This window comes from Camelina sativa, chromosome 15, assembly GCF_030686135.1.
Source record: "Camelina sativa cultivar CO46 ecotype springtype chromosome 15, ASM3068613v1".
Lineage (NCBI taxonomy): Eukaryota > Viridiplantae > Streptophyta > Magnoliopsida > Brassicales > Brassicaceae > Camelina > Camelina sativa.
In genome coordinates this window covers 32529487-32556243 of record NC_141894.1, presented here as the reverse complement: position 1 = coordinate 32556243, position 26757 = coordinate 32529487, and the positions used below count along the sequence as shown (strand labels likewise).

General features: G+C 45.2%; 2 protein-coding genes across 2 annotated transcripts; both read right to left on the bottom strand.

Annotated features, from left to right (window-relative positions):
* Positions 1-5250: 5250 nt before the first annotated feature.
* LOC147927457 (secreted RxLR effector protein 78-like) lies at positions 5251-5838 on the bottom strand. Its single transcript, XM_087487462.1, has one exon. It carries the CDS (start codon positions 5836-5838, stop codon positions 5251-5253), a length of 588 nt encoding a protein of 195 aa, XP_087343588.1.
* A 14676-nt stretch (positions 5839-20514) lies between these two features.
* Positions 20515-25813, bottom strand: LOC104748892 (uncharacterized). Its single transcript, XM_087487461.1, has 4 exons — positions 25631-25813; positions 24061-25501; positions 21715-23960; positions 20515-21516 (listed from the first exon to the last, which is right to left on the bottom strand). The coding sequence occupies exons 1-4, from the start codon at positions 25811-25813 to the stop codon at positions 20515-20517; spliced, it is 4872 nt and encodes a 1623-aa protein (XP_087343587.1).
* Positions 25814-26757: the final 944 nt, after the last annotated feature.

Below are 26757 nucleotides of genomic sequence, written 5' to 3'. Positions count from 1 at the left end.
TATCGGTGTGGAAGCTCCACTACCTAGCAGTCGTCCCAGGTGGTGAAAGACCCCGACCCGGACGTCCCAGCGTCCGCGGTCACGGCTTCCCCTCGGCCCTATTCCCGGCCGAATATCCTTTAACCCGTCCACTTAGCTTTGGCTCGCGGCCTTGCCTTTGGACCTTTATACGCAGCGGAATATCATATTAACCTTAACCCATCCCTTGGTGCTTAGCCATACAACCAACCAACCCCACAGGCTTGCACAGTTTAGGGATGGGGACTTATAGTCCCTTCGGATCACGGTGTACGGTTGCTCTATCGGCTTCTCGTACCACTCATGTCCGAAGCTTACCGCACATACCGTCCGTTGACCTATCGGTCATATCTTGGTACCCCGGTCGACTCGTCGGTCTTGGTATCAGAGTCAGGTCCGATCAAACGATCCGACCCCATAATCGAGTCGCCAATCCACAGACCAAGCTGATACTTCCGACTGACTCGTCGACCACCCGACCGATCCATCCGACCTACGGCTCGTATCGTCGATCCTTAGATCGCCCGATCCGACTAGCCATCGAATCACCGGTCGACGCTTGATCGATCCGTCCGTGGACGCAGATCGTCAATTACCATTCGATCGGTCCGACACTATGATCGAACCGTCGATCATCCTGCGGTCAGTTCGACTCTTTGGACGAAACACCGCTTATCCTACGATCGGCTCGGCCCGATTGCCAACCCGTCGCTCGTCTCATCGTACCTTCGATAAAGAGGTAGCGTGCGCATCAGTTCAAACGAGAATACTCGCCGAGCCGCACCCCCTTTTCTTCTTAGGCTTCGATGGACGAAGGAAGGATGATGGTGTATGAGAGGCTGGGCGTCCATCCCTTATATAGGACGCCAATGGGTATGTTCCATGAAAGGACACGCCCATTCCTCGCCCCTTTTCGATGGGTCACGTCTCTTTGAAGAGTCGCACCCTTCCGGTGGTGACCGCTCACGCTACCGAGCTACCACACTCCTCCAGCTCGAGTGTAAGCTGACCGGACTACTCAGCTGGGTCAGCACCGGACCAGTTAACCGAGCTGAGTTGAGCTGATGGCCAGCTGACCTAGCTAGTGTACCAGCTGGTGTAGCTCAGCTCAGCTGAGCTAACTAGTTCATCGAGCTTGTTCAGCTCGTTTAGCTCCTATTCCAGCTGATTGAGCTAGTAGCTTAGCTACTTAAGCTCATTTAGCTATCATTTTTCTTAAAACAAATTGCCCCCCTTTAGGATTGCGGGACGCGGGCGTTACAGGTGGGGTTTGAATAAATCCCTGCCAATACATATGCTTTGCAATCCGTGGGAAGCCGATGAAGGGGGTGCACAGTCGGTAAAGGAGGTGTTCCTGCAATACTTCCCGAATAAAGTACTCGCCAGCAAATAGTGTGGGTTTGACAGAAGTCTCCAGCTGATATTTGCCAGTAACACATCATTGAAGGTTTGGATGTCTCTGAGCCCTAAACCTTCGTCTTTGAATGATTTTGCCAGTTTTTTCCACGCTAGCCAACACATTTTCTTTTTCCCATCGTTAGAATCCCACCAGAACCGAGTAAGCGCAAATTGAATACATTTACACAAAGAGTTGGGGAGCTTGAAACAGGACATTGTGTAAGATGGAATAGCCGCCATAATAGATTTAAGGAGAGTTAGCTTACCAGAAGATGAGAGGAAACGAGATGAACAACTTAGGGCCCGTTGTTTAATCCTATCAACAATTTCACTGAAGAGATATTTTTTCTTGCCTCAAAACAACTCCGGTAGTCCCAGGTATTTACCTTGACCACCCTCTTTTGATATGCCTAGTGTTCTTTTGGCTTCCGTCCTGACTTCAATACTCATTTTAGAGGAAATAGTGATGGAGGACTTTGCTTGATTTATTTGCTGACCAGATGTGATGTGACCCGGAGACGCGGTTGCGGAACATTCGCGGCTCAAGCTCTCGGTCAACTTAAGATCAGTAAGACTTTACTCGGCAAAGGCTCGTGGCTTCGGATCTATGGGAGAAACAAACGAAACGGAGTTTGAAGCGATTCAAACGAGCCGTTTAGGAATACGGTCGTGAGGCCTCGAACAGGACGGTTGGATGGAACGGATGCGATAGCGATCGAATGGAAGTGGTTATCGGACGGTTGCGATGGAAGCGACGGTGGAAGCGAGTTGAGATGGTTCGATGGTGAACTCGAGGGCTCGTGGGGAAAGAACTCGAGGTTGACGAAGGTGGAACGATAGACGACACAAGAGTTGTGGCTCTTCTCTTGATACGGTCGCTATCAAACGATGAACCCGGTTCAAGGTTTGATAGGGTTCTTTCTCTTAGATGAATCCCGGATTAATCTAAAGAAAGGATGGAGACAAGTCAAGAATCTCTCTTGAGAAAAGTTTGTATTTTCATTCAAGTCTACAGGAGGAACAAGGGCTAAGAGAAGTTTAAATAGTTAGGTTTAGGTAGGGGCTTAAGGACACACAGATTCATCTTGATCCACACATCATCCTTTGACGTGTTCTGTTTGCAATGAGAACCCATCGCCACCTTTTGACTAACACGCTAGCCACAAACTCTCTCAACGTTCATAAGCAAAAGCATCAAGAGAGGAATATTCCCCAAAGTTCAAATTTAAACCAACGACAAGAAATAAAAGAGATAACCGCCTTGGCCTTGCGCGGGAAGCAACTTGGCTTTAGGCATTGTGCGCCAAGCTACATGCCTCGTTAAAACCTTCTCCGGTAAACCCATTGGGAAAAACCCGGAGTAAGTAAAAAGAGTACACTTTCTTGCTTTGAGCGACTTGTTCGTCTTCACTATTGGGTAAGAGTGAAGACTAAGCGAACTGAGCCTTTGGAGTCTTTATGGGACGGCTGGTGTTGAGCGAATGACCGGACAAATAGATTGAGACGTTGCTTGGTCGCCTTCGCTGAGCTCTTGGACCGTGTGGTGGCTCCGGGAAGGATTGTTGGAGCTTTGGCCGCGTCCGAAGTGGTTGTCTTAGCTGCATCCGATGCGTCTTGGTCAGGCGTCTCGGTTGCGTCCGGCATGTCTTGATCTACTTGGCCGAGGTCGCGTCCTGCGATCACATCATTCCCTCCCCCTTGAAAAGGTTTTGTCCCCAAAACATCTCCGTCTTCACCTACATCAAATGGAACGAGGTCAGTGACATTGAAAGAGGTAGATGTGCCAAACTCACCTGGAAGCTCGAGTCGGTAAGCATTGTCGTTGATCCTTTCAACGACTCGGAAGGGACCGTCTCCACGCGGGCTGAGCTTATCCTTTCGTTTCTGCTAGAACCTCTCTGGTCTTAAGTGAAGCCACACCCAGTCGCCGGGCTTGAATAGCATCGGTTTACGGCCTTGGTTGAGAAAGCGTGCATATTGCGCGTTCCTTTGTTCGATGTTGGCTCGAACATCCTCGTGCAACGCTTTAACCATTTCTGCTCTTGCGGCTCCATCTTGATTCTCGGCTTCATTTGGTGGTATAGGGAGGAGATCCAGTGGCGTCAATGGCTTGAATCCGTATGCGACCTCGAACGGTGACTTCTTCGTGGATGACTAGGGATGATAACCAGAGAACGCTCTCCACTAAGACTCCCGTATGATATGCAGGTTAAAGCAAGAGTGCACCGCCTGGTTGTATGCGAACTCGATGATCGGAATGCACTTGAGCCAGGAGCCTTTGTTGCTTGCGATAGCTGTGTGGAGTAAAGCGTCTATTGATGTGTTGACAACATCCGTTTGGCCATTGGTTTGAGGATGAGCCGCGGTGGAGTAAAGGAGCTTCATCCCGAGCTTTCGCCAAATAGTGCACCAAACGTGGCCAAGAAACTTGGGATCCCGATCAGATATGATGGTGCGAGGAACGCCATGGAGCCTTATGACATGACTAAAGAACAGATTCGCCAATTGCACAGCATCATTGTTCTTGTGGCACGGGATGAAGTGAGCCATCTTCGAGAACCTATCAACAACCACCATGATACTATCTCTATGCGTCAAAAGGGGTAGGCCGAGGATGAAATCCATGGAGAGATCGATCCATGGTGCGGTTGACACGGGCAAAGGCATGTAGAGGCCATGCGGGTGAGTTGTCGACTTAGAAGTGCGACAAACGATGCATCGACCAACGTGTTTCTCCACCATACTACACATCTTTGGCTAGTAGAAATGCTCTTTGAGCACGGCCAAGGTCTTGGTGATACCGAAATGACCCGCTAAACCACCACTATGAGCTTTACGAAAAAGTAACTCCCGGATAGAGCCATTTGGTATACACAGCCGACGTCCTCTGAACAGGAACCCCTCATGAAGGTAGAATTTGGTGTTAATTCCCTTCCCATGGTTCTGAAAACAATCTCCAAACTCTGCGTCCCCAGCGTAAGCATCCTTGATGCTTTCAAAACCCAACACTCGCGCGTCAATAGTAGTGATGAGAGCGTGTCTCCCTGACAAAGCATCGGCAACCACATTTTCTTTGCCCTTCTTGTATTTAATGACGTAAGGGAAAGATTCTATGAACTCCAACAACTTCGCATGGCGCCTCTTGAGGTTGGTTTGGCCGCGGAGATGCTTCAAGGTCTCGTGATCGGTGTGAATCACAAATTCTCGCGCCAACAAGTAGTGTTGCCAAACCTCCATCGCACGAACGAGGGCGTACAACTCCTTGTCATACGTTGGGTAGTTAAGCGCTGCACCCCTAAGCTTCTCACTATAATATGCAACTGGTCGGCCTCCTTGGGTCAAGATGGCTCCAACTCCGACTCCCGACGCATCACACTCGACTTCAAAAGTTTTGTTGAAATTAGGCAAGGTGAGCAATGGTGCGCTCGAGTGAAGACTAAGCGAACTGAGCCATCGGAGTCTTCATGGGATGGCTGGTGTTGAGCGAATGACCGGACGAATAGATTGAGACGTTGCTTGGCCGCCTTCGCTGAGCTCTTGGAGCATGTGGTGGCTCCGGGAAGGATTGTTGGAGCTTTGGCCACGTCCGAAGTGGTTGTCTTGGCCGCGTCCGATGCGTCTTGGTCAGGCGTCTCAATCGCGTCCGGCGTGTCTTGGTCTTCTTGTCCGAGGTCGCGTCCTGCGATCACATCAAGATGCCTCCTCATATTTGTGCAGGATATCCTTCAGGGTTCGGCAGTTTTGCTTGTTTGAACGGCTGAAGAACATGGTATCGTCCGCGAATAAGAGGTGGTTTACTCGTGGACTTTGCTTTGACACTCACAAGCCAAAAAATCATCCCTGAGCTTGAGCATTGTGGCAGAGCCCCGAGAGGACTTCACTACAACAAATGAAGATGTAGGGAGAAAGTGGATCGCCTTGGAGAATGCCCCGGTGCGGATTCACCAGTCCTTTAGCCTGACCATTGATAAGGTATGCATACGATACCGTAGTTATGCATTGCATGATCCAGGTAGTCCATTGGTGATTGAAACCTAATCTGTGAAGAACAACTTTGATAAAGTCCCACTCTAGGCGATCATAAGCCTTGCTCATGTCTGTCTTGACAGCCATAAAGCATCTTATTTTAGCCTCTGATGTCATTAAATAGTGAAGAGCTTCATGTGTAATTAGGACGTTATCTGAGATAGCTCGTTGGGGAACAAAAGCTGACTGATTTTCTGATATGCAGCTTGCTAGGATTGGTTGGAGACGGTGAGATAGGAGCTTTGCAATGATCTTGTAGTAAACAGAGCAGAGCGCAATGGGTCGATAATCCGAGACTTTTGTAGGGCTGAGGATCTTTGGGATGAGTCTAACATGGGTGTGGTTTATATTCCGAGGGAGGGATCCAGATACAAAGAAAGCAGGCCGAAAACCCATCAGGCCCCGGTGCTTTGTCCGGATGGATAGAGAAGCAAGCTTCTCTGATCTCCTCAGCAGAAGGCATTTTGATCAGCTGATCATTCATCTCCGGTGTAACTCGTGGATTCAGGGCTTCGTGCACAATGGACAGCCTATTCCCATTTTTGGAAGTAAAGATATCCTGGAAATAGTTTGAACACTTGTTTTGATGTCGAGGAATGAATAATCTGAATACCTGCTCAATTATAACAAAAAAAAAGTAGTGATAAATCTGCATTTTGAACGTAACAACATATATATATATATATGCATACAGAGGCGGACCCACGTTCATTAGAGAGGGTGCAAGTGCACCAGATAAAAATATAAAACGTTTATTTTATGTATACTTATTAGTGATGTAAATAGCCTAATGGTCAACACTACAAGAAAACAGGCGGTTAGCGATTACACTATTAGTCGGTTTGTAGTCGTATAAACTGTGTTTATGACCAAATAGCGACTAACTCAAGCAGTCGGAGATCGATAGTCGCTAATTTATGTAGTCGTATTTATAGTCGCCTTTTAGCGACTACTGTACGACCATATAATGTAGTCGTTATATGGTCATTACGTAGTCGTCTCATAGTCGTTAAAATACAACTATATTACGACTATAGTGTGATTAATTAGTAACTGAATGGTTATAGTCGCTATATAGTCACTTACCGTAGTGACTATTTAGAAACTACATTACGACTATTTGGCCACTGATGTTGATTTTAGAATCTGTATGTTACGACTATTTAGCCACTGCTGTTGATTTCATTATTTGAAAGTTTCATATACTAATTTCCCATTATCCTCTTCTTTTCATTCCCATTATCCTCTTCTTTTCATTCTTGTATACCAATATTAATTGAAAGATTCGAATTAAGAAAGACATAATATCGAAATATTGAAATACACTACATGTTCAAGTTACAGAAATCAAAAGAGGATGAGATAGAGTTCATACAAAAGTGGCAATGAGTTCATACAAAAGAGCGAGAGATAGAGTTCATCCGAGTAGAGTGAGATAGAGTTCATCCAAAAAGAGTTAAGACATAGAAGAAACCTATTAAGCAGCGGTTGATGAAGTTGGAGTTGGATCATCTTGGAGAAGAGGTTCTGTGGTTGTCTGTTTCCTTGCAACGAAATTCTCAAACCGCGGATCACATTCCCTCAGAAAATCCTCGACGACTGATAAATGGTCAATCTTGTCGTTCTGGGCAGCAATAACTTTGGATTGCTCAGCTTGGGCAGCAATACGTTTGAATTGCTCAGCTTCACGCACAGCTGTTTCTGCATCATGCCTCCGCAGTTGAGCAGCATGTTCTTCTATCATGCATTGAGCTTCCTTCAACTGTTCTTCGAGAGCCACAAAGGTAGAAGAGCCACATGCTTGCTTATGCTTTCCATTGACAAGGCAGTCCTTGAGGCTTCCAACTCCATAAGGTGTTCCTCTTGTATCTTTCTCAGTGGACTTGAAAATAAGAGAAAAGTTAAGATTAGTGGATGACAAATGAAACTATAAATGTGTATTGGTTTTTTAAAAAAGTTACCTCAAGGAAAATTTATGTATATTCTTCTGTTGTGAGGTCCCGTGGCCGTGATTCTCCATCCGACACAGCAAAAGACTCTGCCTCGAGCTGAGACAACCTCTCTTGAACAGTCTTCTCATAAGTTCCAGCAATCTTCTCTGCCTTCCGATCAACATATGTACCATCAGGCTTTGTATGTGCCTTGATAAAAACCTCACCAAGTCGGACTTCTCTTCCCAATTCCTCAACCTGCAATGTTAGCAAAGAAACAAATATTAACTAAAAAAAATAACAGCTATGTAAGAATTGAAAGTGGCAAAAATAACAGCTACTTAACCATTTCGTCTTGAAGCTGTCGATACGACTTTGGCCCTGAGAGGTGTACGTGAGGACCTAGGCCGTTACGGTCAGACATACGGGCATCAGAGTAGGTTTTACTCCTTTGTTGTGCTTCTTCAATGTCCCAGTAATCCTCCATCGTAATCCAGAGAGTGTCGCCAATCCAGTTTGGTTGAACTCGACTAGTCCTCACACTGCTAACCATGTCTTTGATCCGGTTTTGAAAGATTCCCTCAAAGTAAGCTTGAACAGTCCCGGTTATCAAAGGATCCCAAGTGTGGGTTTTCTAGAAAAAAATGAGCTATTGTGAGTAAAAAGACATGTAAAGCTATGTATGAAAGCTATGTAAAAAGGAGCTATCCTTACCGCGAACTCAAGGAAGTATCTCTCTTGTTTGTCCCGCGGCACACATGTCCAGCTGTAGAAGGAACCTTCGAATTTGTTTTGAAGAATTTTAGTAATCTTCCGAACAAGTTTCGATCCTTTGTCACGAGTAAACCTCCATACACATGAACCAATAAAATAAGTAAGATCAACACTAATTGTTATTCGCACAAGACAAGACCAACTTAGAAGCTATTCGCACAAGAAAAACCACAACCATTTCTATTCGCACAAGACTAGACCATAGTAATTGAAGAGGAAAATCATTGTTATTCGCACAAGACAAGACCACAAGACCACAATCATTGTTATTCGCACAAGACAAGACCAACTTAGAAGCTATTCGCACAAGACAAACCACAACCATTTCTATTCGCACAGGAGAAGACCACAGTAATTGAAGAGGAAAATCATTGTTATTTGCACAAGACAAGACCACAAGACCACAATCATTGTTATTCGCACAAGACAAGACCAACTTAGAAGCTATTCGCACAAGACAAACCACAATCATTTATATTCGCACAAGACAAGACCACAATAATTGAAGAGGAAAATCATACCATTGGGTGTTCGGTGCGGGTGTGGGAGAGAGGACAGTGGTGAACTTATCCCTGTCTGGAACCACAAGCAATGCATTTAGAGCACGCAACACATCGGACTGTAGTTCGGGCAACACCGGAGAAGATTCTTCTTCAAAGTTGTTCCCTTGAGATGATGGATGCGATGGATGCGACTGACTTCTCGCCTGAGGTTGTGAGGGTCGAACTGGAGAAGGCGGAGAGACTTCCCGACTTCTGGCCTGACTTCTCACCTGACTTCTCGCCTGACTTCTCGCCTGAGTTTGAGAGGGTCGAACTGGAGAAGGCGGAGAGACATCATGACTTCTCCCCTGAGTCCGTGGATTGAAGTGGACTTCTTCTGAAGGAGTCCGGTGTAGCTTGGGTGGAGGTGGATGTGTAGATGAGTTCTGAAAAAGTTGTTGCGGCGGAGTATAGTTCCGGATCTGGGCTGGAGACTGTCGTTGCAAACTGCCGACTTGTGCTTCAGGCGTCTGCAGAGGAGGAGGATCTTGTCCCGCCGGCGTGAAGTTGTACCGACTAGGCAGAGTATTAGGCCGTCGATTTGGTGTTGCCCCTGTCGCTCTCTGAGTAACGTTAGGACCAACCTTCCTCTTCTTCCCTCGATTTGGCATCTTCTTGGTGATGGAGACTGATAGATTCGAAGAGAGTGAGAGTTGTGTTGTGAGATTAGGGTTTGAGAGATAGAGGCGATAGAGTTTCGAAGAAACTGAGAGTTGTGTTGTGAGTTGTGTCGTGAGATTATGTTTTTTAGGTTAGTTAGTGGGTTAATGGGTTTAGGTTAGTTAGTGGGTTAATGGGTTTTTAGGAATTACAAGGCCTAATTAGATAATTAGGTAGTGGGTTTGGGCCTTAAACATTTAAATGATTAAGATAGAAATTGTAATTAAGATAGAAATTATAATAATAAAATGAATTTATTATTATTCTAAAAATTATAATTACAAATTTAAATTATTTTAGTACTTATTAATACTTAATGAATATTGAAACAAAAAAGAACGTATGGCGACGACGATGGCGATATCGGGGTTTTGACCTAATTTCTTGATGTGCGTTTGTTCGGGGTTCTTGATTCTCGATTCTTGCGGGTTCTCATGCATTTGTTATGGGTTTTCGATTTGCTATCAGTGGTTGCGTCTGATTGTACTCGATTTGGGATTAAAGGGTTGTGATTTGGGGATCTCTGGGATCTGATTTTCTTCCCGCTGTCTGTGGTATATTTTGGATTTGGTTTCGATTCTGGTTTTATGGGTATCAGTTATCAACGTTGGAAATGGAATACAAATATCTGGGTTTTATTCTTGGGGTGGATTTGATTCGCGGTGGAGTAAAGTCCTTGGTGATCTTGGACGGATATGGCGACGATGTTTCCGGTCACACAGTGAAGAATATTGCTATGAGGGCTGGTTTGGATATCTTCGGAGGATTTCGGGAGATTTGGCTTTCAAGGGTGCGATTGCTTCGTTATTGTTGAAGATCTGGTTGGGGTATATAAGGGCTTCTCGGGTCAGAAGGAGAACTCATCATTCTCTCCATCTTTTGCTACCCCTCATAGTGCGATCTTTTCAGTTCCCTGTGTCTGCGATAATGTCTCAGAGTATGTTGATGAGTAAGAGTCAGCTTCTTGGGTCTACGGTTCCTGCTGTGAACAAGAGGAAGGTGAAGATCCCGTTCTTTGATAACACGGCTCTGATTGAAGGTTATTCCAAGACGGTGGTCGGAAGGTGTTTCAATCCCAGACGCCAAGACATGAAAGCTCTTCTCATCATGTTTCCGCGTATCTGGCAGTTAGAAGGGAAGGTGGTTGGTGCAGACCTGGGAATGGGTAAATTCCAGTTTGACTTCGACGAGGAAGAAGACATGGTGAAGGTCTTGAAGATGACTCCGTTTGACTTTGACCATTGGATGGTGTCAATGGTTCGATGGTCACCGACGGTGGATCCTCAGTATCCTTCCTCCTTAACTTTTTGGGTCCACATCATGGGGGTTCCATTCCAGTTCTGGGCTGAGCCAACATTCAAAGGGATCGCTGCGGATTTGGGGCGTGTTGAGGCGGTTGACATTGATGGTGGCCGAGTTCAGGTTACAATCAATGGGTTCAGGCCTTTGAGTTTTGAGACTGAAGTAGAGTTTCACAATGGTGAGGAGACTGTGGTGTCGCTCCGGTATGAACGGTTATACGGCTACTGTCGGCACTGTTTCAGCCTGTGCCATGACGATGATCACTGCCCGTTGCTGAAACCACCAGTGGTTTCTGATGTTCCGGTTCTGCATCATGACGAACCTGAAGATCGTCAAGCTAAGAGCTACAAAGGGGCTGTCTTATCTTCAGGGAGACAGGGTTCTGGTCATGAGCGGGGGTATAAGAATGGTCCTAAAGGCAAGCACTCAGGGGAGGTTTCTCAAGCGGAAGGCAAGCGACCTTTTGAGGGGAGATATGCTAAGGGTGCAAAGCCTAGGGCTGACTTATCAGCAAGGGAACCGATGGCTAAACAGAGACGATTCCAGTCTTCTGTTCAGGACATTGATCATTATCACTCAAGTTTGGCTGTTAAGGAGATTGTGGGTACGGAACATGTGGAGCTCCCGGTGGTGAGGGAAGAGGGAGAGGTCTCTGCTTCGCAGGTGGTGACTGGTGTATCCATTCCAACCAAAGTGGTCCGCAAAGTGTTGTTTCAAGAGGAGGATACTAGTGTTGATGTATCCATGGAAGCGGAGGGGACAAAGACTAATGCGGATTTGGCTTCAGTGGTTGAAGAAGGACAAGGCCAAGCTGGGGATTGTGGTTTGCCAGAAACTGGGGAGGAGGGTGCGAGTATCGATTCTGAGGTAGGTGGAGAAGGTATTGTTAATGTTGTCGCAGGGCTTGTGGGAGAGTGCTCCCTAGGCTCAGAGGAACCCATTGAGACTAGTCTTCCACCGAAAGTGGATGCTGCTGCAATTGGGGGCTTAGGTGGCTCGGGGGAGACTATGGAGGCCCAAGAGGCCAATATGTCCGATGGCGATGGTGTTGAGGGGATGGAGGTGGATCAGCAAGTCATGGCGGAAGGCTCTCTGCCCAAGCAACGCAAAGGTAAAGGTGTCATGGGTCTTAAAGGTATGGGGTCGAAGAAGTTAAATGTCTACGTCCGTACTCCCCGCAAGCGTCCAGCTCTGAAGGGTTCAGTTCTTACCGGGGTCCCTGCTAAAACCACATGGGGTGGAGAAGGAGGCAATGGGTGGTCCTAAACCACCACTTCCAAAAACTGATAAATGAAGGTTCTAAGCTGGAATTGTCAGGGTTTGGGTAATAAGGCGACAATTGGCTATCTCAGAGATCTATGGAGGAAGCATCGTCCTGATTTCTTGTTCCTCTCTGAGACTAGACAATCTTTTTCTATTTTAGAACCTTTTGTTGGTCATTTTGGTTATTTCTCTTTAAAAACAGTTGAACCAGTTGGTTGTAGTGGCGGTTTAGCCCTATTTTATAATAATAATTTTCATGTTTCAATTTTATTTGCATCCAATAGATTGATTGATGTGGAAGTTGATTTCCAAGGGAAGACTATTTATCTGTCTTTTATTTATGGTGATCCTGTTCTAAAGAACCGGGATGCGGTATGGGAACGGTTAACGAGAATTGGCCTAAATCGGGACTCACCTTGGTTTCTAATTGGGGATTTCAATGAATTAAAAGGCAATCATGAAAAGCGCGGGGGGAAATTGCGTCATGCTTCTTCTTTCGTGCCGTTTAACACTATGATCCGTAACTGTGGTTTACTTGAGTTTCCATCGGTTGGAGATAGTCTTTCTTGGAGAGGCTGGCGGGATAAAAAGCCGATTAGGTGTCGCCTGGATAGAGCCTTAGCTAATGAGGCGTGGCATGATATGTTTAGTAATGCCTTTACGGAATACCTACCGATGATTGCGTCGGATCACAAACCAATTTTAGCTTCTCTGGATGATAAAGTCCGTCGCGGAAGAGCGTCTTTCGTTTCGACAGGCGTTGGTTGGACAAAGAGGGTCTGCTTGGCACTATTGCTACGGGTTGGGCGTCCGGTGCAGGTTCTGCTTTGGGCAAGGTGTTTGAGAAGATTGTCTCCTGTCGGGCGGCGATTTCAAGGTGGAGGAAGGAACAAGAGCCATATGGGCGAGAAACAATCGAGGAATTAAAGACAAGATTGGCAACGGCTCAATCGAATGATGCAACCACTGTTGAAGAGATTGCGGCTTTGACTTAGAGTTTGAGGAAGGCCTATCGGGATGAGGAAATTTACTGGTATCAGAAGAGTAGGAGTCGGTGGATGAAGCTTGGTGACTACAACACTAGTTATTTCCACCCCCAAACAAAGCAACGGAGGGTTAAAAATAGGATTATTGGTCTTCATGATGAAGATGGTAATTGGTCAACCGAGGAGGCCTCAATTCAAAATATTGCGGTAACTTATTTTGAGGATTTATTCACATCGTCTGATCCGGCAGGTTTCTCTGAAGCCCTGAGTGAGGTTCGTTCTGTGGTTACCGAGGACACAAATGATTTCCTGACTAAAGAGGTTACTGAAAAGGAGGTTAAGGAAGTGGTGTTTTTGATGCACCCGGATAAGGCCCCAGGCCCAGATGGGATGACGGCTTTGTTTTATCAGAAGGCGTGGGGGACGGTCACGGCGGACTTGGTTCTTATGGTAAACTCCTTCCTACGAGACGGGGTTTTTGATAAGAGGTTGAATATGACAAATATTTGCCTTATCCCTAAAGTGGATAAACCAACACGGATGACAGAATTGAGGCCCATTAGCCTCTGTAATGTTGGGTATAAGATTATTTCAAAGGTTTTGTGTCAGAGGTTACGCACGTTACTGCCTTCTCTGGTTTCGGAGATGCAGCCGGCTTTTGTAGAGGGTCGGCTCATCTCGGATAACATTCTGATTGCTCAAGAGATGTTTCACGGGTTACGGACTAACCCTTCATGTAAAGGAAAGTTTATGGCCATCAAGACAGACATGAGCAAAGCATATAATCGGGTAGAGTGGCCTTTCATTGCACATTTATTGCGGAAGTTTGGTTTCTGTGAGAAATGGATCACTTGGATTATATGGTGTATCACGTCCGTTAGTTACAAGGTTTTACTAAATGGGCAACCACATGGTTCCATTGTTCCCCATTGGGGACTGCGCCAAGGGGATCCTTTATCACCTTATCTTTTTATTCTATGCACGGAGGTGCTTATTGCTAATTTTCGGAAGGCGGAGGAGGCCAAACTTATTACAGGGATTAGGGTGTCGACGGCTTGCCCGACGATTTCCCATTTGTTGTTCGCAGATGACAGTTTGTTTTTCTGTCGGGCTTCGAAGGATCAGTGTGAGGTTGTCCTTGGGATCCTTAAGCAATATGAGCGGGTTTCGGGTCAAAAGATAAATTTCCAGAAAGCGTCGATTCAATTCGGCCATACAGTAGATGGTACCCTCCGAGAGGAGCTTAAAGGGGTCCTTGGAATTACAACTATGGGTGGTATGAGTTCATACTTGGGTATTCCGGAGAGTCTGGGTGGGTCTAAAACAAAATTTTTTTCCTTCGTTCAGGATAGATTACAAGCTCGGGCGGGTGCATGGCCGGCTCGGCTCTTGTCCAAGGGGGGGGGAAAGAGGTGATGATTAAGTCGGTGGCTACAGCTGTTCCAACTTTTGTGATGTCCTGCTTTCGGCTTCCGAAAGGGGTTACAAGGAAGTTAAACAACGCGATTTCCAATTTCTGGTGGAGCTCATCGGGAGAATCGAGGGGATTACATTGGGTAGCATGGGATAGATTGTGTCTCAGTAAGTCGGATGGAGGTTTGGGTTTTTGGTGTTTGGATGACTGTAATACTGCGTTCCTGGCAAAGCAACTATGGCGGTTGATTACAGTACCAGACTCTTTATTTGCTCGGGTCTTTAAGGGCCGCTATTATAGACATTCAGATCCTTTGGATCCAATTAAATCATATTCCCCATCATATGGTTGGCGGAGTATGGTGTCTGCTCGCTCTCTGGTACACAAAGGACTCATTAAACGGGTAGGATCAGGTGAATCGATTTCCGTCTGGAATGATCCCTGGATTCCTGCACAATCCCCGAGACCAGCATTGAGCTGTGGGTCGACCTTCGACCCCACGCTCCGAGTTAACTCTTTCGTCGACAGGAATTCCAATTCCTGGAACATGGCTCTACTTACGGCCACTTTTGTGCCAGAAGATGTTGCCACTATTTCGGCCTTACCTTTAGGACAGCCGGAATCGCCAGACTTGTTGGGCTGGCATTTCACAAAAACGGGTAAATATACAGTTAAGTCTGGGTATGCTGTTTTGCAGTAACAAAAGGTCCCTGCCTCAGGGGGGAAAGTTATCGGCCCTCATATTACTCAATTACAAGCTTTTGTTTGGAATACCGGTGCCCGCCTAAGATTCGACATTTTTTGTGGCAAGTGGTTACCGGCTGTGTGGCGGTTTCCACTAATCTTCAGAGACGTGGTGTGGGCTGTGATACTCAGTGTTCGCTTTGTGGGGTTCATGAGGAGACCATTAATCATGTTCTGTTTGAGTGTTCCCCGGCAAGGCAGGTGTGGGCTTTATCTCAGTTCCCGACAAGTCCAGGAGTTTTCCCTTCGGCGTCCATATACACGAATATGGATTTTCTTTTTTGGAGGTTTTCGGAGACACCTACTCCAGAGGTTTATCCATGGCTACTGTGGTATTTATGGAAGGCCCGGAATGATAAGTTTTTTGGTAATCTGGATCCACACCCAGAGGCAATTCTCCGGATAGCGGTGGATGAATCTAAGGCTTGGTTTTTAGCACAATTAGAGGATGTCACTGAGTCTACGCCGGTGATCCCAGGGATTTTCCCTGGAAATGGTAGTTTGGGTTTAAGAGGTAGCTTTCAGACAAGTCTCTTATGTTATGTTGATGGTTCTTGGAAAGCGACAGATCCATATGCCAGCCGAGGTTGGTTCTGCTCTCCTCCTTCGGGAGGGGTCCCCACTATGGGAGCAGCAAATCTTCGTCGTAGTCTATCCCCGCTTCATGCAGAGGTTGAAGCCCTTATTTGGGCGATGCGTTGCATGATTGGGGCAGATAATCAGGATGTTGTTTTCCTTACCGATTGCTCTGACTTAGTGAAGATGGTGTCTTCACCTACAGAGTGGCCGGCGTTTGCGACTTACTTAGAGAACATCCAGGAAGATAAGGAAGAATTCGCATCCTTCTCGTTGATTCTCGTCCCTCACTCGCAGAATGGGAAAGCCGATAATCTGGCAAGACGTGTTCGTTCTGAAGCTCAACTTACCATCTACGTCAACGATATCCCGTCTCATTGGCTTTAAGTCAATCTTTTATGTTGTTGTCAAAAAAAAAAAAAGAAAAAAAAAAAGAAATAAGGAAAAGATTCTGTATATAATTTCTATCTCTATTATAATAATAATTAAAAGAATTTGTAATTTTAATTTTAGAAAAATAATAAATTAATTTTAATATTATAATTTCTATCTTAATTATAATAATAAATCTTCACATAAATTATTTTAGTACTTATTAATCCTTAATGAATATTGAAACAAAAAAAAGAAATAAGGAAAAAATTCTATATATAACCTATATAGATACTTTAAATAGAGCATATTCATAAGTCCAAATCCAATGCAAATATTGTTTGTGAATAAAAGTAAGAAAATGATAGGCTTCTTAAAACATATGTTTGTTTTCTTCTTCTACTACATGAACAGAAAAACTTACCGCCATTATTCTGAACTGTATCTTGGCTACTTCCAAACGAGAATTGGTCCAACCCCACTAATTCGAATTCTAATGAAAAATTTCCCGCCATTATATATATATATATATATATAAATTGTTTTTTTTAAGAACTATATATATATATATTTTTTTGGAGAAAATAAAAATTTTTATAAATCCAAATGGGTGAAATTTGTGTTGGAATGAAGACGGCAAATGGGTGAAATTTGTTTTTAAAGTCTACATCTATGCCACTAATAGGCGACTACTCAATATCAGTTGGCCCCCATAGAAAAACACTTTTTTAACTGTCTTTTACGACTATTTAGCGACTAAGGGGTGACTATTTAATGACTCGCCGAATGAGTCGCAGAATAGTCGCTAAATTGACGACTATAGTACGACTATCTACTGTGGTCGGTAAAGTAGTGACTGATTGGCGACTAAATCACTGTAGTCACAACATAATCGCAAAGTGGTCACTATATAGTTGTTATTTTTGGCGACTACAAATGTAGTCGCTACTTGTAGTCGCTAATCCACTGTTTTCTTGTAGTACAATGATGCACCACATACTATTTGAGTTCAAAGGTTCAAATCCCCACCTGAACACTTTTGGTTTTTTTTTGCGCTCTCTCAAAAGATTTGTTGGATCCGCCACTGTATGCATATATACATTTCAAAGTTTATGAGTAAACGAAATTATTCGATTTAATGATAATGGTGGACATGTACGTATGTAGTTCAACCTGCGTTAGTCTAAATTTTCGAGGTACTCGTGTTAGTGGACCTGAATATATCTCTACTATCTAGCTTTTGACAAATATGACACTTTAAAATTTGCTTTTGAAAGAATCGTCGTTCGTGGACGTATACAATGCTAAAATACCGTTTCGTCTTTCACTTACATTTTGAAAATCATAATTTATATCTCATCATACATGCTACAAAAGGAAAAAGGATTGTAATTTGATTACGTAAAGAAGAAGTAATTAATGTTTATGCACCTTTAGAAGCAATGATACTAGATATAAGTAACTTAATTTATACTGAATTTCTTTGATTGGACAGAGCAATCTCTCCAAGAAATTTTGGATACTCTTGAGGAATTTAAAGCTCAATCAGGTTTGAGGATTAAGTTAACAGAGAGAAAACCAATCTTTTTTTGGATAGAGGAAATTTTCATAATAGTCAGCATTTTGACTAGGACTCACTCAAGGTTCACTCCCTATGAGATACTTAGGGGTGCCTGTGCCTCTATCCTTTAAAAAGATAAGAAGACAAAACTACCATCCTCCTCTAAACAGGATTAGGAACATATTCTCAGCTTGGCCGGTCATAAATCTATCTTTTGCAGGGAGGTTACAACTCATACAGTCGGTCATTTACTCTACTATTATCTTCTAGACGTCCATCTTTTTGCTCCCTAGGAATTGCATTGAGGAGATTGAGAAAATGTGTAATGTTTTCTTTTTAGCAAGAAGCTTCAAATTCGGCCAGAGGAGCCAAATTCAGCTGGGAGAAAGTATGCACCAATAAAGAGAGTGGGGGCCTGGGGTTGAAGAGAATTGAAACAAACCCTTCCCGTTTTTTTTTTTCAATAATATTAATTCACTAGTGGTCCCATACCCACTATCAACCTAGCAACAATCAACAACAGCGGATAACTAAAGAAAACATGTGACAACCTGTCCCATGGACCCCACTTGTAACGCCCCCGAACCGCGCTATAGCCATCCCGGCCATGCCACAGCCCGGAGACGCTACTATAGGAACGTTCATCAAAGGTCCGGCCGGGTGTGAGAACAAATCAGGCCCTTCGGCCAGTCCCTCGACGAGGTTCCCGACCACACGACACATCCTTCAGGTTTTGCAACCCTACGGACACGTCGTGCGTTGGGCCGACTCGGACTAAGCCTATACCAGTACGACCCGCTTGATTTAAAAGAAAATACGAATTCATTATTTCTTAAAAGGGTATCCACAACCGATTACACAAAATAGTTCGCAAGGCTTAACGCCAAAACTTGGTTCGCAAATAAACATACTTTGAATTTTACAATAGACACCAAAAAGAAAACTACTCCGGAGCCCTATCGTTCATCACGCCCTCTAGTTCCCTCTAGGGTCACCTGCAGAACAACAATATTATCATAAGTAATCTAAGATTACTTAGTGAGCTCAGGGTTCCTGCAGAGAAATTAAATTCCCAACCCCAATCCCCCAATCACACACAACATGCACGCATATATGACAACATGCAAGCATAAATAAGCAACATGCAAGCATAAGCTATCAACGAGCAAGCGAAAACAACTCAACAACCATCAAAGATGGCATGCGGAAGCTAAAAAGCTAACCAACCATTTCAACATCACTCGCATCTACATGCAACCATAAACAACAATCATGCAACAGCATGCAACAACACGCAACCATAAATAACAATCATGCAACAGCATGCAACAACATGCAACCATAACTAACAATCATGCAACAGCATGCAACAACATGCAACCATAAATAACAATCATGCAACAGCATGCAACAACATGCAACCATAACTAACAATCATGCAACAGCATGCAACAACATGCAACCATAACACTTGTAATAAAAACAACAGTTTTTAACAAGTTTAATCCATCTGGGCCTGGTACGCATCTCTCTTCCCCAACCCCTTGTGAATTCTCCAAGCCGCAACCACAAAGGTACGCGTTTGGATATCAGCCAACGTTACACCATCGTGTAAAATAGCCTCGGCCAGGGTAGCGAGCCCAGTAACCTCCGAGCTCTTCGTGACCAACCCTGCACACACACGAACATGGGTTGCATGTCGCGGCTGCATGTGGCACGGAATGGGAAGGATAGCAATACCAACTCTCACATCGCTTAGCCGGAATCCCTCGCGGACTAAAGCGTCTCAAGATCTCACCAAAGTTTATACTTGAATTTATGCGGTTCTTAAACCCATAATTTCACAAGTATTCCAACCAAAACTTGCCCTTGTTACTAGATCATCTCGATCTAGCAACTAGCACAACCTCAACCCGCATGCATTTAAACAAGAAAACATAACAAAACTTCAAGCAAATGCATCTACATGCAACATGCAAAACCGCGCACTAGATGGATGTTTTCAACTCTCCATCTAAGCCGATGCAAATATGTGCCTGAACTCACAGTAAACCGTCGACGAATGATCTCCTTTGATGAAGCTCTTCTCGCGGCTACTCGGATCTCTCCTTTGATTAGAATCGATTTCCTTATCGATCTAACGTTGATGGTCTTGGTCGATAGTCTTCTCTTGCAACCACTCTCTTCTTCTCTTCTTTCTCTCCCAAACACTCACTCTTTCTCTCTCAATTTCTCTTAACTTATCCCTTCTTTCCTTGAGCGAAAATGAGAGGAGTGAGAGCTTATTTATAGAACAAGTGGGCGGTGGAGACAGCCAATGGGAGTCGCATGCACTCTCCCTATTAGAGGGACTTCAACACTTGGAAGCTCCTTGCTTCAACACCTTGAATTCCACTTAAGCTCCCTTGAATTCTTTAATCCTCCACTAAAAACCCACTAAGCCTCCTTGAATAAAATATTCACCCACTTAACTCCACTAAGCCTTCTTGATTAAAATAATCATTCCACTTAACTTCCTTAAGTGATTCTTGGGGAAGACTTTTTCTACTCTCGGTTGACCATCGCCGGTCCTCGGCAGCTCTCTCGGCAACTATCGGCATCCATCGGCAATGTTCTTCGGGTACTCGATGCTTTCCTCGAGTACTCGGTAGCTTCCTCGAGTACTCGACACGTTCTCGGGTACTCGGTACTCTCCCTCGAGTACTCGACACTTCCTCGGGTACTCGGTACTCTCGGCATCTCTGGGCGATTGCCGGGTAATGCGTCTTGGACGGTACGTGCGGTACGTCTCGGACGACTCGGACAACTCTCGGTCCGTTAACTTTTTCTCGGACTTCCCTTCATCAAACTTCCAGCTCTTCTTTCTGCCTTCCTTTTTCCGGTCTTTTGGACTTGAAAACACGTCAAAATTTTACCCTTAGGTGAGGGTCACTACATTCTCCCCCCCTTAATAGAATTCGTCCCGAATTCCATAGGGTTCTGATGGTCTTGCCTCATCTTCTTCCGCAAACAACTGAGGATACTTGGCACGCATCCTATCCTCATCTTCCCATGTGGTGACCTTACGGTTCTGTTTTCCCCAGAACACTTGAATTTGAGGAATACTCCTATTCTTCAACTTCCGGGTCCTTCTTTGCCCTATTCCAAACGGTCCTTCGGGGTATGTGAGATTTGGCTCCAACTCCTCGATAGACTCGGGCACAATCATTCTTGGATCTGGCACATGCTTCCGTAGTTGTGATACGTGGAAGACTTTATGCAACCGCATCACCTCGGGCATTGATAACCGATAGGCTACCTCGCCAACTCTTCTCTCAATCCGGTACGGTCCGATAAACCTTACCGCAAGCTTTCCCACTTTGCCAAAACGATCCTTTCCTTTTTGTGGTGCAACCTTCAAATACACCATGTCTCCAACTTCGAATTCCACTTCTCGCCTCTTACGGTCTGCGTACTTCCTTTGGCGATCTTGAGCCTTCTTCATGCTCTCTCGAATAAACTTGATCTTTTCTGTCGTCTCATCAATCAACTTGTGGTTGAAACTTGTTCGCTCTCCCACTTCTGTCCAACATAAAGGCGTTCTACACGGCCTTCCGTACAAGGCTTCAAATGGCGACATGCCAGTGCTCGAGTGATAACTATTGTTATACGCAAACTCGACCAAAGGCAAATTCTTCTCCCAATCAGATGACCACTCCAATGCACACAATCGAATCATGTCCTCTATGGTTCGAATAGTTCTCTCCGTCTGCCCGTCAGTCTCTGGGTGAAACGAGGTGCTCATATGAACATTTGTTCCCAACGCCCTATGTAAATCTTGCCAGAATATTGACGCAAACTTTGGATCACGATCGGAAACAATATTCGCTGGCACTCCATGGAGCTTCAAAATCTCGTCTATGTATTTCTCTGCCAAGACTGGCGCTTGATCCGTGCTCCTCACTGGAACCTAACGGGCTACTTTGGTTAAACGATCAACCACTACCCACACTGCGTCATTGATCCTCCCTTTTCTTATAGGTAGGCCGGTAATAAAATCCATAGAGATAGAGTCCCATTTCCATGTCGGTATGGGCAAGTTGCGAAGCAATCCCGCTGGCACTTGATGCTCTACCTTGATTCGTTGACATGAATCACATTGGCTTACCCATTTTGCTACTGCTCTCTTCAGTCCAGGCCAATGATAGTATCTACGCACATCTTTGTACATCTTGGTGCTCCCTGGATGTATACTCAATGCTGAGCTATGGGCGGCTCCTAATATCTCTTCTCGCAATCCGTTCCGATTTGGTACGGTCACTCTCCCATTGAGAAGTAAAGTGTCATCGTCCGCTAGATGATATCCACTAGCATTTGGTCCTTCTAACCCTTTCAACTCTTCGATGATCTTCTTCAGATTCTCGTCTTTAGGTTGTTCCTCACGAACTCGTTGTAGTAGGCTCGCTTGAGTTACGGCTTGTAAACCTAACGGCTCACTAGATTCTCCCTCCAAGGCTAAAAGCCTTACCTTCTTCAATTCCTCAGTTAAAGACTCCACGTCCTTCTCAACATCAACTTGTGCTTTTCTTCGGCTTAGCGCATCCGCTACTACGTTCGCTTTGCCTGGGTGATACTGGATTCTTAAGTCGTAATCGGCTACGAACTCCATCCATCTCCTCTGACGCAAATTAAGATCCGGTTGCGTGAACAAGTACTTAAGACTTTGGTGGTCTGTAAATACCTGAACAGCTTCTCCATACAAATATGATCTCCAAGTCCTCAATGCAAACACCACAGCGGCCAACTCTAGGTCGTGTGTGGGGTAGTTTTCCTCATGCTTCCTTAGCTGTCTAGATGCATAGGAAATCACCCTATCCCCTTGCATCAAAACACATCCAACTCCAACTCTTGATGCGTCTGTAAACACAGAATATGGTTGGTTTTGTTCGGGCAGGGCTAACACCGGTGCGGTTGTCAGCGCTCCCTTCAACTTTCTGAAAGCCTCCTCTACTTCCTCACTCCATATGAAAGGTACTCCTTTCCCGGTAAGTCGTGTCAAAGGTTTCGCGATAGTCGAAAACCCCTTTACGAACTTCCGATAATAACCTGCCTGGCCTAAGAAACTCCTTACTTCCGTTGCGGTCGTTGGCATCAGCAAACCCTGTATTGCGGCAATCTTTTCTGGATCCGCGGACACACCTTGTTCCGACACTCGGTGTCCTAAAAATCCAATCTCCCTCTGCCAAAACTTGCACTTGCGAAACTTCGCGAATAGCTTCATCTCCCTTAACCTTTCCAAAGCCTTCCTCAAATGCTCCGCGTGGTCCTCCGCACTTCTTGAGTATATCAAGATATCATCAATAAAGATGATCACGAATCGATCTAAATAATCGTGAAAAACCTCATTCATTAATCGCATGAATGCGGCCGGTGCATTGGTAAGTCCAAACGGCATCACTACGAACTCGTACTGGCCATATCTCGTTTGAAACGCCGTCTTCATCACATCTTGTTCCGCAATCGAGATTTGATGATAGTCGGAGGCTAGATCAATCTTCAAAAACCAACTTGCTCCTCTTAGCTGGTCCAACAGCTCATCGATCCTTGGCAAAGGATACTTGTCCTTTATAGTTATGTTATTGATACCTCGGTAATCAATACATAATCGCATGCTTCCGTCCTTCTTCTTGACGAACAGCACTGGGGCTCCCCATGGCGACGAACTTGGTCTTATAAAACCCTTCTCTAACAAGTCCTCCAACTGAGTCTTGAGTTCAGCCAACTCGGCTGGCGCCATGCGATACGGTGCCTTAGCAATTGGGGTAGCTCCCGGTTCCAAATTTATGGTAAGCGGATGGCTCCTAGGTGGAGGCAATCCTTCCAATGGCCTAAATACGTCTCCAAAGTCCTTGACTATGGCAATATCCTCAACTTCCATGCCTTCTCTGTCATCTCCTCCCATCGCGGTTAGAGTGACTAAATAAACTTCATCTTCCTCACTCACTCTTCTAATCCTTGCTGCCGATGCGAAGTATGCCGTTTTACTTGGGCTGATCCCATTGAAAGCTAGAGGGGTCCTCCCTCCATTTTCAAATATAACTCTGCTTCTGCTGCAGTCTATATGGGCTTGGTGTTCCGATAACCAATCCATTCCCAAAATAGCATCGAACCTTTCCAATGGCATCACCAAAGGATTTACCGGGAGGTTCGTATCTTGCAAGACTATCGACACTTCCTTGACCCATCTTGTTGTCCTCAACGGCGGCTGATTACCCGCAGTGTAGACATTAATGTTCACCTCTTCCTCCTCACACAAGTCTCCCAACTTGTCAACCACTTCGGGTGTCACAAAACTATTGGACGCTCCCGAATCGAACAGTACATGTGTGGGGTTACCACCAACAAGTAATGTTCCTAAATGCAAAGCAAATATAACAAAATGCAATGCCAAACTAATCACACAACCTCACAAGCAACACAAAACAATCACAAGAGAGTTAGAACCCAATCAAACCTGTTATAGGGCCCTTCGCGGCCTGTGGAGGTTTGGGTGGCTCTATTCCTAAACCAAAAACATTTGCTGGGGTTGCTTGCTTCTTCGCTGGGGGTTCCTTCACTTGGTTCGCTATCTGGGCACGGTTCACAGTTTGGGTGTTCGGTTTGGCCGGCTTCGACGGACATGAGTTCGCGTAATGTCCCAACTCGCCATAGTAGAAACATGTGACGGTTGACAAGTTATTGCTCTTCGTTTCCTCGACAGTCGGACAAGCGCGAGCGAAATGCCCCACTTTCCCGCACACATAGCATCCCCTCGGATCCATGTTGCTCACCTTACTACCACCTTGGTTAACGTTCATCTTGACCTTCCTGCGGCCTGCGCTCCAATTCCGTCCTGCTATTTGATTCACCTTTCGGGTGTTCACAACCTTAGTTTGCTGGACGGGTTCCTTCTTTCTATCCCGAGCTGCAATCTCCTTTTCTTTCTCGATTGCTTCCTCAACACTTACCGCCCTCTCTTCCACTTCCTCGACACTGCGGTAAGTCACAGCGTGCAACCTTCCTTGAATATCTAGCCTAAGCCCGTTAAAGTACCTTCGGGCCATCGCTAACTCGTCGTCATTTCCTTGGTACAGGTACCTCCAAAGTCTTGTAAAAATTCTCCCATATGCTCGAACGGTCATTTCACGCTGTTCCAATTGTAAAAACTGACTCTCCAACCGGTCACGCGACTCTGGTGGAAAGTACTTCAGCTCGAACTCTTTCTTAAAGATTCCCCATGTTACGGTCTGAAACCGGTAACGAGGAACTACGGTATCCCACCATGCACGAGCATCTTCCTCCAAGAAATTAACCGCTACTGGCCTCTTAAACTCCTCTGGACACCTTGTCAACTCGAAATTACTTTCCAGGTCTTTTATCCAAGCGTCTGCTAATACGACATTCGGATCTCCTTTGAATTTACGGAATCCTAAGTTCCGTAACAACATCACCCGCTTAAGAAACTGGTCGGATGGATCTTCGGCTGCACGATTTGCTTGATCCTGCTGCTGCTGCTGGATCATATGGTTCAAGAGATCTTGGACCATCTTAAGTGTCTGCTGGGTCTCCGGCACATTCTGCTCACTTGGTCCTTCTCCATGCGCTTGATTTACACCTGGCATGTTCTGAGTTGGATAAGCGGCGTACGGTCCAAACGGCGAAAATCCTGGCGGGTACATGCCCTCCGATGCACTAAAATGATTCGAACTTAATGGTGTGTATCCTAACGTCGCGCCAGGTACATTCCTATTTGGCACAAACATATCCGGCCCATAAACATCCGAGAACGACTCTTCCCTTTGAGCATCATCAAACTGCGAATCCCATTCCTCCGGACCAAACTGCTGACTTGAACCCCTCCCTGTGTCCGGCGAACGATACGTCGACCTCGATCTTTCAGATCCTTGACGTGACATCTGCATCCACGATCAACAAAGGGTTTACTTAATCCCGTCTAACCCTAAGTGATGAACGATCCGGATTATCCTAAGTGTCTATTGCGACCATTTGACTCGATAAAACATTTGAAAATGCGAGTCCTATACAGCATCATAACCATGCTCTGATACCACCGTTGTAACGCCCCCGAACCGCGCTATAGCCATCCCGGCCATGCCACAGCCCGGAGACGCTACTATGGGAACGTTCATTAAAGGTCCGGCCGGGTGCGAGAACAAATCAGGCCCTTCGGCCAGTCCCTCGACGAGGTTCCCGACCACACGACACATCCTTCAGGCTTTGCAACCCTACGGACACGTCGTGCGTTGGGCCGACTCGGACTAAGCCTATACCAGTACGACCCGCTTGATTTAAAAGAAAATACGAATTCATTATTTCTTAAAAGGGTTTCCACAACCGATTACACAAAATAGTTCGCAAGGCTTAACGCCAAAACTTGGTTCGCAAATAAACATACTTTGAATTTTACAATAGACACCAAAAAGAAAACTACTCCGGATCCCTATCGTTCACCACGCCCTCTAGTTCCCTCTAGTGTCACCTGCAGAACAACAATATTATCATAAGTAATCTAAGATTACTTAGTGAGCTCAGGGTTCCTGCAGAGAAATTAAATTCCCAACCCCAATCCCCCAATCACACACAACATGCACGCATATATGACAACATGCAAGCATAAATAAGCAACATGCAAGCGTTGATAAACAACATGCAAGCATAAGCTATCAACGAGAAAGCGAAAACAACTCAACAACCATCAAAGATGGCATGCGGAAGCTAAAAAGCTAACCAACCACTTCAACATCACTCGCATCTACATGCAACCATAAACAACAATCATGCAACAGCATGCAACAACACGCAACCATAAATAACAATCATGCAACAGCATGCAACAACATGCAACCATAACTAACAATCATGCAACCATAAATAACAATCATGCAACAGCATGCAACAACATGCAACCATAACTAACAATCATGCAACAGCATGCAACAACATGCAACCATAACACTTGTAATAAAAACAACAGTTTTTAACAAGTTTAATCCATCTGGGCCCGGTACGCATCTCTCTTCCCCAACCCCTTGTGAATTCTCCAAGCCGCAACCACAAAGGTACGCGTTTGGATATCAGCCAACGTTACACCGTCGTGTAAAATAGCCTCGGCCAGGGTAGCGAGCCCAGTAACCTCCGAGCTCTTCGTGAT

Bases quoted from the DNA above. Each gene is read 5' to 3' on its own strand.
- LOC147927457 (XM_087487462.1), bottom strand. From the start codon at position 5,838: ATGGGTTTTCGGCCTGCTTTCTTTGTATCTGGATCCCTCCCTCGGAAT.
- LOC104748892 (XM_087487461.1), bottom strand. From the start codon at position 25,813: ATGTGTCGTGTGGTCGGGAACCTCGTCGAGGGACTGGCCGAAGGGCCT. The intron at 25,502-25,630 runs GTATAGGACTCG...TCGTGGATGCAG, and splicing joins CAGAGCATGGTTATGATGCT to ATGTCACGTCAAGGATCTGA. The intron at 21,517-21,714 runs GTAAGCCAATGT...GTAGCCCGTTAG, and splicing joins AGAGAGCAGTAGCAAAATGG to GTTCCAGTGAGGAGCACGGA.